Source organism: Vombatus ursinus, unplaced genomic scaffold, assembly GCF_900497805.2.
Source record: "Vombatus ursinus unplaced genomic scaffold, bare-nosed wombat genome assembly UNPS02014832.1, whole genome shotgun sequence".
NCBI classification, from domain to species: domain Eukaryota; kingdom Metazoa; phylum Chordata; class Mammalia; order Diprotodontia; family Vombatidae; genus Vombatus; species Vombatus ursinus.
This window is the reverse complement of record NW_020954610.1, coordinates 17,756,963-17,772,316: the sequence shown is the minus strand read 5'-3', so window position 1 is coordinate 17,772,316 and position 15,354 is coordinate 17,756,963. Positions and strand designations below refer to the sequence as shown.

At 35.8% G+C, this 15,354-nt stretch overlaps 1 protein-coding gene across 1 annotated transcript in view; it reads right to left on the bottom strand.

Moving 5' to 3' along the window:
* The window catches only part of HSDL2 (hydroxysteroid dehydrogenase like 2), a 36,574-nt gene that overhangs the window by 18,702 nt on the left and 2,518 nt on the right, over positions 1–15,354 (bottom strand). Inside the window, exons 2-6 of the mRNA XM_027839732.1 lie at positions 14,485–14,648; positions 13,460–13,558; positions 10,726–10,840; positions 4,924–5,027; positions 2,360–2,458 (exon numbers count right to left, since the gene is read on the bottom strand). Of these exons, the coding sequence (XP_027695533.1) occupies positions 2,360–2,458; positions 4,924–5,027; positions 10,726–10,840; positions 13,460–13,558; positions 14,485–14,648 (581 nt within the window). The remainder of the gene's footprint in view (positions 1–2,359; positions 2,459–4,923; positions 5,028–10,725; positions 10,841–13,459; positions 13,559–14,484; positions 14,649–15,354) is intronic.

Genomic DNA, 15,354 nt, shown 5'->3' with positions numbered 1-15,354 from the left:
TGAGAGAGGATTATACTAGGAGAAGGAGAAAGGGAGAAGTAGAACAGGGTAAATTATCTCATTAAAAAAAAAACCAGAAAAGAAAAGACTAGAGACACAGTTCAGGGAGACCAAGTAGGAAGTTATTCCATTAGTCCTGGCAAGAGGAGCCGACCAACAGAGCTAGAATGGTTTTTGTGTGAGCAGTGAACGAAAGAGATGTGTATGGATAAAAACCAAAAGATTGAGTAGATTATTAATATGCTGATATGGAAGCCTGAGGAGTTCCCATTTGAAGACAATCAATGGTTATATTTATGTGATACCAATTCTAAGGGTTGATTAAATCATTTAATATTAATGAGGAATCTGGAAATGGTAATGAATGGAGAGTTGGCTACAATCAGAACAAGAGAACTGGTTTTTTTTTTTCCATAAGTACGTGATTTATTTGACTATAACCTCATTCTGTCATCCTCAAATGTACAGAATAAAGTATTCATTCTAATGTCTATCAAAATAAAAAAAAAATTCCAGAACTTGTGTATCTAGACCAGTATTGAACTTGTTCCAGACTAAGAATAGTCAAAGACAGTGAGACATTACCTGGTTTTTTTCACCTTCCTTTCTCACCAGACTTGGCTCTACAAGAATATAATTAAAGCTCTAAAAGTAATTTAATTCATGTACTCATTCATTCATTATTAAGTACATATGCTACGTGTTGTGCTAGAGACTGGGGACATAGATGAAAAGGGAATAAAACATATTCAAAGATAAGTAAATACAATATATATGCAAAATAAATACATAGTAATTTCAGGGTGTGTGTAAAGAGACACTAACAACTGGGAAAATTATTAAAGGTCTCTTACAGACACAGGCTCTTGAACTAAGCCTTAGAGCTAGAGGTTCTAAGAGGCTGAGGTAAAGGAGAGCATTCCTGGCATGGAGGACAAGGCATGGAGACAGGAGGTGGAATTTGTGTACAAGGAAGAGCAAGCAAACCAATCTGGTTAGAGCAGAGAGAGGATGAAAAAGAGTAATATGTAATAAAGATGCAAAGAGGCTGCAGTGACTGGGAAGGGCTTTAAGTTCCAAACAACAGTTTTATATTTTAAATTATAGGCAATAAGGAGCCACCAAAGTATCCTGAAGGAGAAAGTGACATAGTCATATGTGTGCTTTAAAAATATCATTTTGGCAGCTGCATGGAAGATGGAGTGGAAGGGGGAAAACTAGGCTCAGGAAGACCCAAAAGAAGATTATTATAAGATTCCAGGTAAGAAGTAATCTTAAGGGCTGAACCAGGGTAATTACTGAATAAGTGGAGAGATGGAGGATGGATATAAGAGATGTTGTAGAAGTAAAATCAAAAAGACTTGGCAACTGATTAGATGTGACAGTGAGAGTGAAGAGCTGAGAATGACCCTGAGGCTGTGAACCTTTGTGTGAATGGGAAGATGTTGGTGGCTTTGACAAAAAGAGAAATTAAAAGCAGGAGAGGAAGGCAGCATGGTGTAGTGGAAAGAACACCGGATCCAGGTCAGAAGACGTGGAATCAGATCCTAGCTTTTCCACCTTACCACCTGTGTGACCTTTGGCAATTCAATTCCCCCCATGAGCCTCACTTTCCTCATCTGTAAAAATGAAGAAGTTGTAACATATGACCTCTAAGGCCTCTTCTAGATCTCAATCTATAATTGTATAAATCCAAGAGTTTAGGAGAAAACATAATGGGTTAAATTTTGGATATGCTGAGTTTGAGATGTTGATGGGGAAAGTCACATAGAAATAAATGTTCCGCAAGCAACTGGAGATGTGCAACTACAGGTCAGGAGAGAGATGAGGGCTGGATATGTAGATTTGCAAGTCATTTGCATAGAGGTAATAGTTGAACCTGAGCGGAAGAGATCAATGAAAAAGAATAGAGAGACAGAGGAGCACACAAGACAGAGCTCTAGGGTACACTGACACTTAGGTTGGCAAGACATGCATGATGATCCTACAAAAAAGACCTGGAAGAATCAGGTGCACAGAAAGGTAGAAAAATCAGGAGAAAGTAGTGCCACATAAATCCAGGGAGGACAATGTCTCAATGCTGTGTAAGCAATATGGCAATATATTTCAAAGTCAAGGATAGGAGAAGATCACTCCAAAGCAAAAAGAAGAAAAAAACTACTCCAAAACAAATACTACCCTCTGGAAAAGAGAAAAAGATGTAAGCAATCTACTCCACAAAATTTGGTAGATTCAAAAGTTAAGATAATTTTCATTTGCTAACAGGTGAACCAACCTTCTACCCCACAACAAAGTATCTATTGAGAATAGAAATGTCTCAATTGACTAAAAATTGAACTAAAAAAAAAATTGAACACACCTGTTTTGGGCCACAAAGCATTGACAGCAATTTCTCCTTTAAATTCTTCTGCCATTCCAAGTACACACATAGACATACCATATTTAGCAATAGTATAAGCTGAAAAAGAGCAAAAACAAATCTTAAAGACAATCAATCCACAGGGTTATACAATGACTTTCCTTCTACTGGTCATTTTCTAAGACACATCTATCTATTTAGGCTTCTGAACAATATAAATAGTACAAAATAAGAGTTGGAAGTAAAAATAGATAATCTTTAACACTTTTTTCAGAAGGCTTTGAACTAGTTCATATTTATTACTACTTGAACTGAAACATTCTAAAGAATAATTTAAAAAGGATTGTAAAAAACATGGTTTTTCTCATCCTTTGCTATAAAAGCTACATTAATGACCACATGTTTCAATTTTCATTTATTTAGTCCGTATCTTTAGTGTAAAAAACTAGTAAAAGTCCCACCAATGTAGACTGGCATATGCTCTGCAATGTCTAGTCTTAGAGTGCTGCTTGGAGGTACTGAGAGGTTAAAGGACTTGTCCAGGGTCACACTACCAGCATGTGTCACAGACAGTACTTGAACCCAAGTCCTTCTGACTCAGAGACCAGGTCTCTATTCATGCTGCCTCTTGACTATAAAATTTCAAATAAAGAAATTAAGATAGCTCATTCTAGGGAAAACTGTGGCTAAGAAAATAGTTTCTAAGCTGTTCACTCCAATCAATCTATGATATAAATTGTTTCAACCTTTATAGCCCTATAGATTCATACCCCAGTAGAAATATACTATGATAATACTACTGTGCTATAAGAAATGATGAGCAGGTTGCTTTCAGAAAAACCTGGAAAAACTCACATGAACTGATGCAAAGTGAGTAGAACCAGGAGAACACTGTACACAATACAGCAATAATATATGATGATCAACTGTGACTGTCTCAGCCATACAAAGCTAGTCTCAGCAATACAAAGATCCAAGACAATTCTGAAGGACCTATGATGAAAAATTCTACCCACCTCCAGAGAACTGATGGAATCTGAATGCAGATCGAAGCATTATTTTTTTACTTTTGTTATTATTCTTGGTTTTTGTTTTTTTGTCTATTTTCTTTCACATGACTAATATGAAAATGTTTTGCATGACAGCAGATATATGACCTTCATCAAACTGCTTGCCTTCTCAATGAGGAAGGAGTGAATAGAGGGTGGGAAATAATTTGGAAATCAAAATTGTAAAAAGCAAAGGTAACTGGGAAAAATATAATATTAAAATTTTTTAAAAAGAAATGTACCATGCTAATTATTACTGATGTAAGTTGAAATGAAATAAGGATCACAAGGATTTCTATGCCAAGTATGGAGATGCTACCATAGTAATTACTTATTCTTATCTAAAATCATTAATATGTTGTGTCAAAGGTACAGATTTCAAGGAACGAGTTTAAAAGGCAGAGAAGTAACAGGAGGAGAGGTAAGAAGGATATTAATTCAACAGAGTAAGGGAAGAAGAAAATTTCCTCTTATTCAGACTAAGGGCAATACCTTTTTAAAGGTTATCATTTTTATCTCAAGGCTGGATTCTGTCACCTTCATACAAAGGAAAACAATTCATAATCAAGGATTAAAAGATTACTAGTTTAGCCACTCCAGTTAATAAAACTGAAAATTAAAGGTAATTCTATTTCTTTTGGATAGGTTGAGAATGTTTAGCCAACTCAATGAAAGAATAGTTTATCTTTTCTAACTTAGTGGGATGAAGAAGAGTACCCTGGCAGTTTGGTTAAGAACTAGACATAGAAATTATCCATTTTTCTTCTCTGAACCTCAGATCAGGATGAAGCTCCCCTCAAGGGTACAGCCAATGCATATCTCTTGATTTCACATCATCTCTTTTGAGGTATGGTTCCCTTACCTGTCTCAATCAATCTAACGTTTATTAAGTACTTGCTATGCGCCAGGCACTAGGCATACAAAGACAAAAGTGAAATTGTCCCTTCTCTCAAGGAATTTACATTCTATTGTAGGAGAGAAGCTATATATAACTAGAATATACAAAACACATGTGAAGCAGATAACTCTGGAAGTGAAAGTACTAGAAGGTAGGAGGTACACAGAAAGACTTCATAAGCATTCCAGGAAAGGGAAGAGCCAGTGCAAAGGCTGACATCTAGAATTATCAAGTTTTAAGTCCCCTTTTCCTCCTGAAGTTTGCTTTTAAGAGTTACAAGTAAGGGACAATTCTTCTTTTTTTTTTGTTTTTGTTGCTTTTTGATGAGGCAATCAGGGTTAAGTGACCTGCCTAGGGCCACACAGCTAGTAAGTGTTTATGTGTCTGAGGCTGGATTTGAACTCAGGTCCTCCTGACTCTAGGGCTGGTGCTCTACCCACTGTGAGACAATTCTTCTTAATGAAGATATAACTTCCCAAACCAACATCTATTCTACAGATAAAAATAATTCAATCTTAAATGTTAATATATAGGTTACTTGAGGTTCATTAATGCCATTCAAAAGCTTAATAAATTAACCAACAGGAACAACAAGGCTTATTTTCTCTAATATTTACCACAGTGCTGTTTGAACCAGATTGGATTCAGGTTTAGTGGTGGGCTGAGGTTTAGGATGTGAGCAATTTTACTCTTTTTCAAATAAGGAATGCATGCTTTTGATCTGCAAACAAAAGTAAAAAAATAAAGTTAGAAGTCCTTTAACCACTTCTCTACATACATCATGATATTTTTGCCTAGGTTATATTTTAAAATTAACAGTAGAATCCAAGACAATTACAAAAGATTCATGATGGAAAATGCTATATACATCCAGAGAAAGAACTGATGGAGTCTGAATGCAGATCAAAGCATATTACTTTCATTTTTTTTGGTAGTTTTTTCCTTTTGTTCTGTTTCTTCTTTCACAACATGACTAACACAGAAATATGTTTTACATGAAAGCACACATATAACATATCAAATTGTTTACTGTCTTAGGGAGGAGAGAAGGGAAGGAAAAAGGAGGAAGGGAAGAAGAAAATTTGGAACTCAAAATTTTATTTAAAAAATGAATGTTAATAATTGTTTTTACATGTAATTGGAAAAAATAAAATACTACTTAAAAGAAAAAAAGATAACAGTAAATATACTCAGAACTGGACTACCCTAAAGAGACATTAGGTTACTGGCCAGTGGGGGTAAACTAGTGTTTATATTTTTCTAGGGAAGAGGTAGAAGTAGGAATTTCTTACCAGCTACATTGCCCAGCAACATGGACCACCCTTGTGCAGAAAATCTAATATTGGGTTACTCTTTTCGAACCTAATCATATCACTGATTTTAACTCCTTAAAAAACTACAAATCTGAAGTTTGTTGCTTTTCAAAAACAAAATAACCTTTTTTGCTACTTGAATATTTTTACACATATCAAAAACTGAATTCCCCTAAAGCTTTATATATCATTCAAGGGGGAGAGATCCACAGCAAAAATATTTATTATTCAGGACAGCAGAAAGATTCTTGGAACACCATAATCATCATTAGTAACAGCTTACATTTATATAGCATTTTATGGTTACAAAGAGCTTTCATAGATTACCTTGTTTGATTTTCATACTGTCCCCAGGACAGAAGTAATGCAAATATCATCAACACTGTTTTAATGATGAGGGAACACAAGCTGTGACTTTTCCTAGATCACCTCTAGAAAGCAGTCAAATATAACAATATAACAGCACCCTATAATATGGTCCTGCAATAGAAGCTCCATGATGTGATTCAACAAGCCACAGATCTGGGTTCTGGTCATGGTTCTAGCACTAACTAGCCACATGTTTGAGACAAATCATGTAAGCCTCCTCATGTCCCCCCCCTTCCCCTTCCCCAGTCATCTGAGATGAATGGACTAGATCATTTGTAAAATCTTTTCCAGTTTATGATTCTATGAGTCTATAAGGTTGCAAAGCGAATATGGTTTCCTATATACTACACATGGCTTCAACATGTTGGGTAATGGAAAGAGCATCAGATCTGGAGTCAGAAATCCTGGGTTTGAATTTTGACTTTGCTACTTCTCTGTGACCCTGGGTAAACCATTTTTCTTCTCTGCCCCAGTTACCTCATCCATAAAATGTTAAAAGAAAATATTTTATAACATGTTCCATAACGCTATGTTCAATCTCCTATTTTTTCTTCTTCAGGAGCTTTTACTGGAATATAACAAGTCTTACCTGAACTACTACTAGGGAGCAATCTGTCTATTGTATGGTAAATTTTTTAATTATTTATTTTTTACAAGCATTTATTGTCTCTCTCCTCACTGTGCCTCTAGCAAAACAAATTCCTGCACTGACCATGTCCAAAAATATATGTCTCCTCTTCCATTTTAAATTACGGTGAATTTTTTCATCTCAACAGTGTGAAGCAATCATACAATGTTACAGCTACAATTTACAAAATAATATACCACTGCATTGAAAGAGTTAATTCACTACCTAGAGAAAGACAATTTATTCATGCTATGATAGAATTTGGTTCAATTTTTAAAAATCAAGCCATGTTAAACCTCTCTCACATTGGTTCTTATATTTTACAATTATTTCCAAGTCTTTGATCTAGACCACTTCTATTTTCAAATGAGCATCTGTTCCTTTTTCCTAAAAGCATAAAATCCTTAGTCAGTTAGCTATAATTTTTTTTTAAACTATCAAGACTCAAACTTTCTATTGCAAGCACAGGCTTTTTTGTGTATAACATGTATGATTTTCAAGTATGCTTCAGTTGTACTGGGGAGAAAGCAATCATGGCCACTTTTTAATTTAAAGAGAGAAAGTGAACTTCAAAACATCATCTGGTGGGAAAAAGAAAACTAACCCAGGCTACATAATCAATTTTCATGTTCATAAAAAAAAAGAACTCATTTGATTTAAAAGCACAAAAATAGGCTTTCCTTTGATTTGTCAAACTACACATCCCTCACTCCCATCTTCACTACATCAGGTACACTTTTCACAACACATTCTCTTTTATAGAATAATAAGCATTATTTTTTATACTAATGCTACTTTTAACATATACAGAAAAATAGAATCTATGGTACTCTATAATAAGATTCGCATTAAAAAATGACAGGAAGTGCCTATTCTGGGGAGGGGAAAGCACACATTTAAAAATCTAAACACCAGGGACTCAAGTGAAGGATAACAAATCAACTTTTGTAATAATAAAAATATAAATCAGGTAAAAATGGGGGACTTTATATATTCCCCTCCATATTCAAGATATATAGACTTTTTATATCTGAGGATCTAAGTAATACTGTTTCTGGAGTTAAAAGTTGAGAAGAGATTCCTTCTCTCTTCGTTTTCTCCTCCTCAAAGATTGAACTCCCAAACCAACTCACAAGCAACTGTCAAACTTGCACAAGGCGTATTTCAAAGCTAGTATAAGGATATGCTTCCTTTGCAGCAGAGAACCCAGATGTACAGAACGGCAAAAAGCAATGCACCCTTTAGAAGGGCTAGACATGCTATAATGTGCACCAAGGCAGGTGTATAAGCCCGTGTCCCTGCAGCTACAAACCAAAGGGTTGTTCTCCCAGAGAAGTAAAGGAAGGGAAGATGTGTACCTGTTCCTAACATGGAATCCCATGGAGAAGACACCACCTAGATTCAATAATGTTGCCAGGGTGACTACTATTTAAGTAAGTATGGATAATTTTAATTTAAATTTATTATAGTAAACCTCAAATCTCAAAGACAGTGAATAATCTATTGGTCTTTCCTAGCCATTTTAGAAAAGCAGTGTGGCATAGCAGAAAAAGCATTGGATTTAGCATCAAAATCGATGGACTGTCTGCTTCTCTTCTGCCACTTACTAGCTATATAATCTGGGCAAGTCATTTCACGTCTCTGGATCCCAGTTATCACGGAAAGCAAGAACTTAAGGAAAATAAAAACCAACTTGTTCGACTAAAGCAAAAGGTACTGTCATTCAACTTATAGCTGCCATGGGCTACTGCTGTCAACATGCAATTACTCCCTAAACTGGTACCCAGGCAGGATTTCCTCAATATTAGAGAGCAGTGAGACACAATAGCTGGAATAGGAAGTGACTGCTCCAAGTAATTTAATTTCCTTTTAAAAAAAGAATTGCCCCCCCCCTTCCTTTATGGAGGTGGGAGACTGTAAGTATGTAATATAGCATATAAGATTAGGCATAGTGGATGTATTGGTTAGCTTTCCCCTCTTCCTGTTGCATTCTTTATAACAAGCAATGGCTTGCTGAACAGGAAGAGGGGGTAGAAGCAGACCAAAAAATAAAGGGGATGGAAGAAACAAAGGATAACAGTGGAAGTTAAAGAATTTTTTTAAAATAAAGAACTAGTGATGTGATATTCTCTGAGATATTGAGTCATTTTCTCAGCCAAAGATTAAGGAGGAATCCACACTGACATCTCTGTACTGTTGTGCTGTCAAGATAAGGAATTTCATATTTTTAAATTTTTCTCTCTAAATATATTAGAGAATAATAAATAAATTATCACTAAAATGGACCAAGTAGCCTACGATCTCATACTTTGGATGCAGGTAGAGATGAGACTATAGCTGGTGAAAACATGGTGCTAATGACTTGACTCGTGACAGTTTTTCATAGACACAAAAAAAAAATAGCTTCTCTCCAATAATCCAACGCAGTCTGTACATAGTATGCACAGCAATTCCAAGTATCCAAGTATCAGGTATAATTAAAATTTGAACTCATCACAAGGAATGCTATGTTAAGTGATATCACCACTAATAGAAACACAGTTTAAATGTATATATACTACATTAATTCAATGTTATAGCTGTGAACTAGTCCAGCCATTCTGAAAAGGCAATTTGGAAATATGTTTCCAAAATTACTAAACTGTGCAAGCCCTCTGACCCAGCAATAACACTATTAGGCTTCTACCTCAAAGAAATCAAGATGTATCTTCAGAGCCTTTGAAACAACAGGAAGGCACTATTTGTAGGTCAATAACTGCTCTCTGAAAGCATACACACAAGATAAGAAACAACCTTTGCTGACAGACTGCAGTTAACTGAACTTAGGCCTCTTCCTAACTGGGTTCAAAATTTTTACTGGAACCACAAAAATTGAAACTGTTGCAATTGGCAACGGGGGAAGTATATATGGCTGAAATTCTGCAGTAACAGATGAACTAGATGGAGTTCAATGAATCAATGTGTCAAGCTGGTTTCTTTACCAGTGTTTCAGTTTGTTTCTGGACAAGATTCCTGGCAATGCCACATGCTAAGTTAAGTATGTAAGCATAAAACAAAGATCCCAGTGTGAAGGCTTTGGATTGTAACTGCCTCATCCCAAGCACTGAAGCCAAATTTACCATAATGTAGCTAACAGGAGTATCACAGTAGGAGTCTCATGACATTGAAGGGGTCAAAGTAGAAGTCATGTGTCAAACTAAAGGAAGGGAATATTACTAATAATACTATTTATACATGAAGTACATCAGTCACATGCTGATGACAAATACTACCAATGTCAACAGCTGAGCAGATGGGCATGAAGTCATGTTCTTACAGAAGGTATAGAGTTCAATTTCATCAAAATACATATGTTGCTCATAAGGCCAATATGCAAGACAAATGAACAACATTTAGGTCCTATGGACAAGTTTCAGGTATAATTTTCATGTTAAAAGATTTTGTTAATACATTAGTGTGGTCAGTCCTATCATGCAAATACTACTACTCTATGCACACAAACACCATCAGCAGAGTCACTTTCAAAATAGAAAAGATAATGAGTAATAATGTACAATGAAGTCAATCCTGTGTGCTAACAAAGCAGTGGCTTGGCAAATTTAATTAATTAAAAATTCTCAAATTATTTATATTTGGGTTTGGAATGCATTTCCTTTCCAGTTAGGTTTTGCTTTGGCTATCTACCTTCCCTAAGCATGTGTTATTCAATTAGTGGCAGGGCAAAATGGCCAAAATTGCAATTGGTGGCCAGAAGCAATCAGACTAAGATTGAAAGTTTGATATTAATAATCCCCCAAATCATCCATGTATATAGATTGATCTAAAGCTAACTATAACTAGAAATTTTACTCAGAAGCCCAGGGACCTTTGATATAGTGATGGAAAATTTCCTTTGGAATAAGAGAGCACAGCCCACCTCATCAGATCTATGGAAGACACTGCTACCATTCACTTTCAGCATAGTGTTTAAGCTTTCATTAGATATGACAGGTGACAGAAATTACTAGATTTGACACAGTACTATTAATCAGGTTTAAAGACTGTAATTAAAATATTTCCTCCAAGAAAACACCAGGAGATTTTTACCACCTTCTCCTCTCCCCACTTACGTAAGATAGGTTCCTCTGGTGTTGACACTCATCATCAAATCTACTCTCTTTGTCGGTGTTTCCAGTGTGTTGGTTAAGCTGATCGCACTAGCATTGTTTACCAAAATGTCAATTCCTATTTTTAAAATAAAATATCTCATTTTAATGCTTTAAACTTCACCTGCGAGCAAGATGAAATCTTACTACTAAATCTACTCCTAGTTGGACCTCTAGTCACATGGGTTCAAGTTAACATGAGCACACATAGGTGACCACTGTTCTAACTTACACAGGACACTCCATATTGACATAGTAAGGTAAATAAGCTAATGTCTAATAGCTGAACTAAAGCTCCACTGAAATGATTTTCAGTGGAACAGAACCACAAAAGTCCTAGGTAGGCCTACTTTTTCTTTGAATTTCTCTTATGTCCTGGGCCTCCTCTTCTTTCCCACTCATCCCCAACACACTTCCAAATTTATACTATCTTCATGCTGCTTTCTTGGTATCCAAAGATCCCCACAGTAGTACCCAATACAGGCACTCACCCTCTGCCCAAGGGTATAATGCTGCCCTCTCTCTTGAGTTACCAATTCTAAATGGAGGGCTTACTTCCTAGCTGATGTTATAGGCTGGAATGTTGAAGTTTTTTTTCACTTGTGGGTCTCGTATTCTGAAAAGAGGTATCTGCTTCCCTGCAGGGGACAAAACTGTACCATAAAGACTGGTACACAGGTCCAATTGTAGACAAAATTATGAAGTACACTGAGACATGACAATCTTCTACCTCTCATTTTGTACCCCTCTCTCATCACATCCCCTTTAATTTGGAGAAGAGGTTTTAAATGAGACTATTAATTCTGTTAATTCTCTTTATTTTCTTTTTCTTTATTTATTTAAGGCAATTGGGGTTAAGTGACTTGCCCAGGGTCACACAGCTAGTAAGTGTCAAGTGTTTGGTCTGAGGCTCAATTTGAACTCAGGTCCTCTGACTTCAGGGCCTGTGTTCCATCCACTGCACCACATAGCTGCCCCCAATTCTCTTTATTTTCTAAAGACTTAAAGGCCCCAGGTACATATTTCAAAGTTACCAAGTTCTTTGGAAATATGCTTCCCATATAGACAGGATTTGAGTGTGTTAATCTTTTTTTTTCCTTTTGGTAAGGCAATCGGGGTTAAGTGACTTGCCCAGGATCACACAAGTAATAAGTGTCAAGTGTCTGAGGCTGGGTTTAAACTCAGGTCCTCCTGACTCCAAGGCTGGAGCTCCATCTACTCTACCACCTAGCTGCCCCGAGTATGTTAATATTTATTGTTTCTAGAGAACCCAGTCTAATTTTCAAATGGAGAATTTTTATTTTTGGTCAGTGGTATAATTAGGAATCTTCTATCCTGGACTAGTTCCTGAAACTTTAGTTTAGTTCCGTTGACATTTCCACTAATAATTCAAGGAAAGGGCACTGAAGAAACTGCCTAAATAGGCAGCATAAAACCTGTGGGAAGAGTCTCAGATTTGGGGCATGCTCTATATTTGCCTCCTTGTCATCACTGCTTCTACCAAGTAACTGCTGAGTACCTAGCTTGTGCAAGGCTTTGTGGGAGAGTAAAAAAAAAAAAAAAAAGAGTGTAAGACATGGTTCCCTAGTTCTAGGATCTTATAATATAGCTGGAAGATAAAGACAGAAACACATTTAAAAAAAAAAACTCTAAATGTAATGCAGCACAAAATAAGATCCAAGTAAATGCTTTAGGAATTTGAAATGGTATAGCAAAAATGGTGTATATGTTTTACGTTTTGGGGTTGGGGTAGCTAGGTGGCCCGGTGTAGAGTGCCAGGTCTGGAATAAGAAAGACCTCATCTTCCTGAGTTTAAATCTGGCCTCAAACACTTACTATCTGTGTGGCTGTGGGCAACTCACTTAACTCTGTTCATCTCAGTTTCCTCCTCTGTAAAATGAACTGGAGAAGGAAATGGCAAACCACTTGATATTTTTGCCAAGAAAACCCCAAAATATGGTCATGAAGAATTGGACATGTCTAAAATGACTGAACAACAATAACAAAAGCAGAAATGGTGTTAGATTTTAGAGTCATTAGAATCTTTCACTGGACAAGTTAATCACTTTGTAGCTAAATTGCATGTATAATGTATGAATAATAATACTTCCAACTATATTTCAGGCATCCCTGTGAAGAAAGCTTTCTATAAATTGTTATTATTATTAAGAAAGCGCTCTATAAACATTAGTAATTATTGCAAATAAAGCTCTGTATAAATATAAGTTATTATTTAGAATAGGGAAGGTAAAAAACCAATTCTTTCAGTAATGATCAGAGAAGAGGTGAGATTTAAGCCTTGAGGAACAGATTTCAATACATAGAGAAGAAAGAAGAGTAGGCATTTCAGGCAGGCAGAAAGGCACCAAGGTAAAAAAGGAGAGTATGTGTTCAGGGACTAGGGAGGAAACCACTTTCAAAAAGCAGAGGGTTTGTGAAGGAAAGGAGGTAAAGGCCAGACTGCAGAGACCTCTGAATGCCAAGCTAAGGAGTTTGAAATTTACCCTGTGTGCAGTGGGGAACAACTGAACATTTTCTGAAGCAGTACTGTACGTGGGAAAAGCTATACCTAGCTCCAGGGATGCTACAAAATTTCTAATTTAGAAGTCCTATGACTCAATGATTCCTGATAAAACTGCTCTAGCTCTAGCTATCTCCCGGTGTTTAGCCAATATTTAGCAAGTAATTAAGAAATTACCTCCAAACTTCTGTACAGCTTTCTCTACTGCATTACTGATTTGCTGTTCATCTCTCACATCAACAACACACGGTAAGGCCTTTCCTCCAACAGCTTCAACTAGAAAGGAAAAACAAGAAAAGCATTCACATTTTTTCCTTAGGGAAAAAAAAAAAGAGATACACCCAAGTAGACTTTATAATTTTACCAGTGACTTCATCATATAGTAGGGGTATATTCTCCTAGGATTATCCTAGGAGGATTAGTAGTAAAGACAATCCTACTTTAATGAAAAGAAAGGAGTCAGTTTAAGACAATTTTAGAAGAAACTTACCCATTTTTCAACGAATATTAACTATTATCTTGGAAAGGTGTTAAAATTGAAAAAAAAAACTCAGGCCTCCATCTTTAAGCAGATGGGACCACAACTTTTTTTCATTAATACTTTTTACTGATATCTTTTGATACATATCTTCTTTATTTCTAAATATAACCCTACGTCTCCCTCACCCAGAGAGCTATCCCTTATAACAAAGAATAAAAAAAGAAAAAAAGCAGTTCAGCAAAACTAACCAACACATTAATAGAATCTAACAGTACAGTGTTTCACACATCAATAGCCTCTGCAAAAGAAGGAAGGTGAGGGGAAGTTGTATGCTCTTGATCTCTTCTGAGGATCAAGCTTGATCATTATAATTACATATTAGGAGATATGATTTTTAAGGCACTTTTCAAATGTGATGGAAAGACAGGATGGTATATTGGAAAGCACAAAGGAGCAGGGTTCAAGTCATGACTCCAGCCCTTATTATATATGTAAGTCACTTAAACTTTCTAATCATAGATTTTTTCTTATCTGCCAAATGGGGCTACCCTACTTGACAGTGTTGCTATGGGGAAAATGATTTGATTCTTTAAACATAAATCATTATACAAATACAATTAGTTATTTCTATGGAAGGCTTTGATTAATCTCAAGATGATGCTTCCCAGCTCATTTTTTAAAGACACTACACCAAAAAGGTCACTGCCATGATAAAACTTACTTTCTTCAGCAGCAGTATAGATGGTGCCTGGAAGTTTAGGATGGGCCTGGGTGGTCTTTGCAGCAATAACAATATTTGCCCCATCTTTTGCAGCTTTCAATGCAATTGCTTTGCCAATGCCACGGCTTGCACCCGTGATAAAAAGAGTACATCCTGCTAATTTTCTGAAACAGGAGAAAAATATCAGTTAATATAAGGAATTTAGTTACCCTTATATAAAATGCATGTTACAACTTAAATGAGAATATACACTAAACTGCAAACTAATTCTGAGATTTTAGGTAAATAACCCTTAAGAAGAAATTTTTCAATTTTTCACTGAAATTAAGTTCAAGGAAGCTAATAAAAGAAAAAAAAAATGTACCTGTTACATAACAGGTGCTTACTGAATGTTTTTTGACTAATTGATAATAGGCCTAACACTTCCCAGTGTGTTTAAAAAAAAAATTAAATTAACAAATTTTAGCTAAACGAAAGCAGAGTTTTGTTTATTTATATATTTCTGAAAGTCTCAACTCAAAGTGTTATTACTTTAACCCATGAATTAACATTCTGTCTTAACTTGGGTACATTCTGTTTGCTAACAGTTGCTTAGATAACAACCACTCCCTACTGTGACATATTCTTAGCTCACTTATGAGAAACAGCCATTTATTGAAGTGTCTCTACATTGTAAAACTGTCTATTAAACTGTTTCTACTCTGTAAAAACACAAGAATTCTGAATTATTCTATGTAGAATGTAAAAGCAGCTCAGGGGTTCATCAAAACAGTTTCAGGACAAAGTTTCTAGAACTGGTTCTTGTGCTTACTCTCCTCCATAATTTCTCAACTCCAAATTCTAAATTTTCCTGTCATCAGAGAAGTGAAA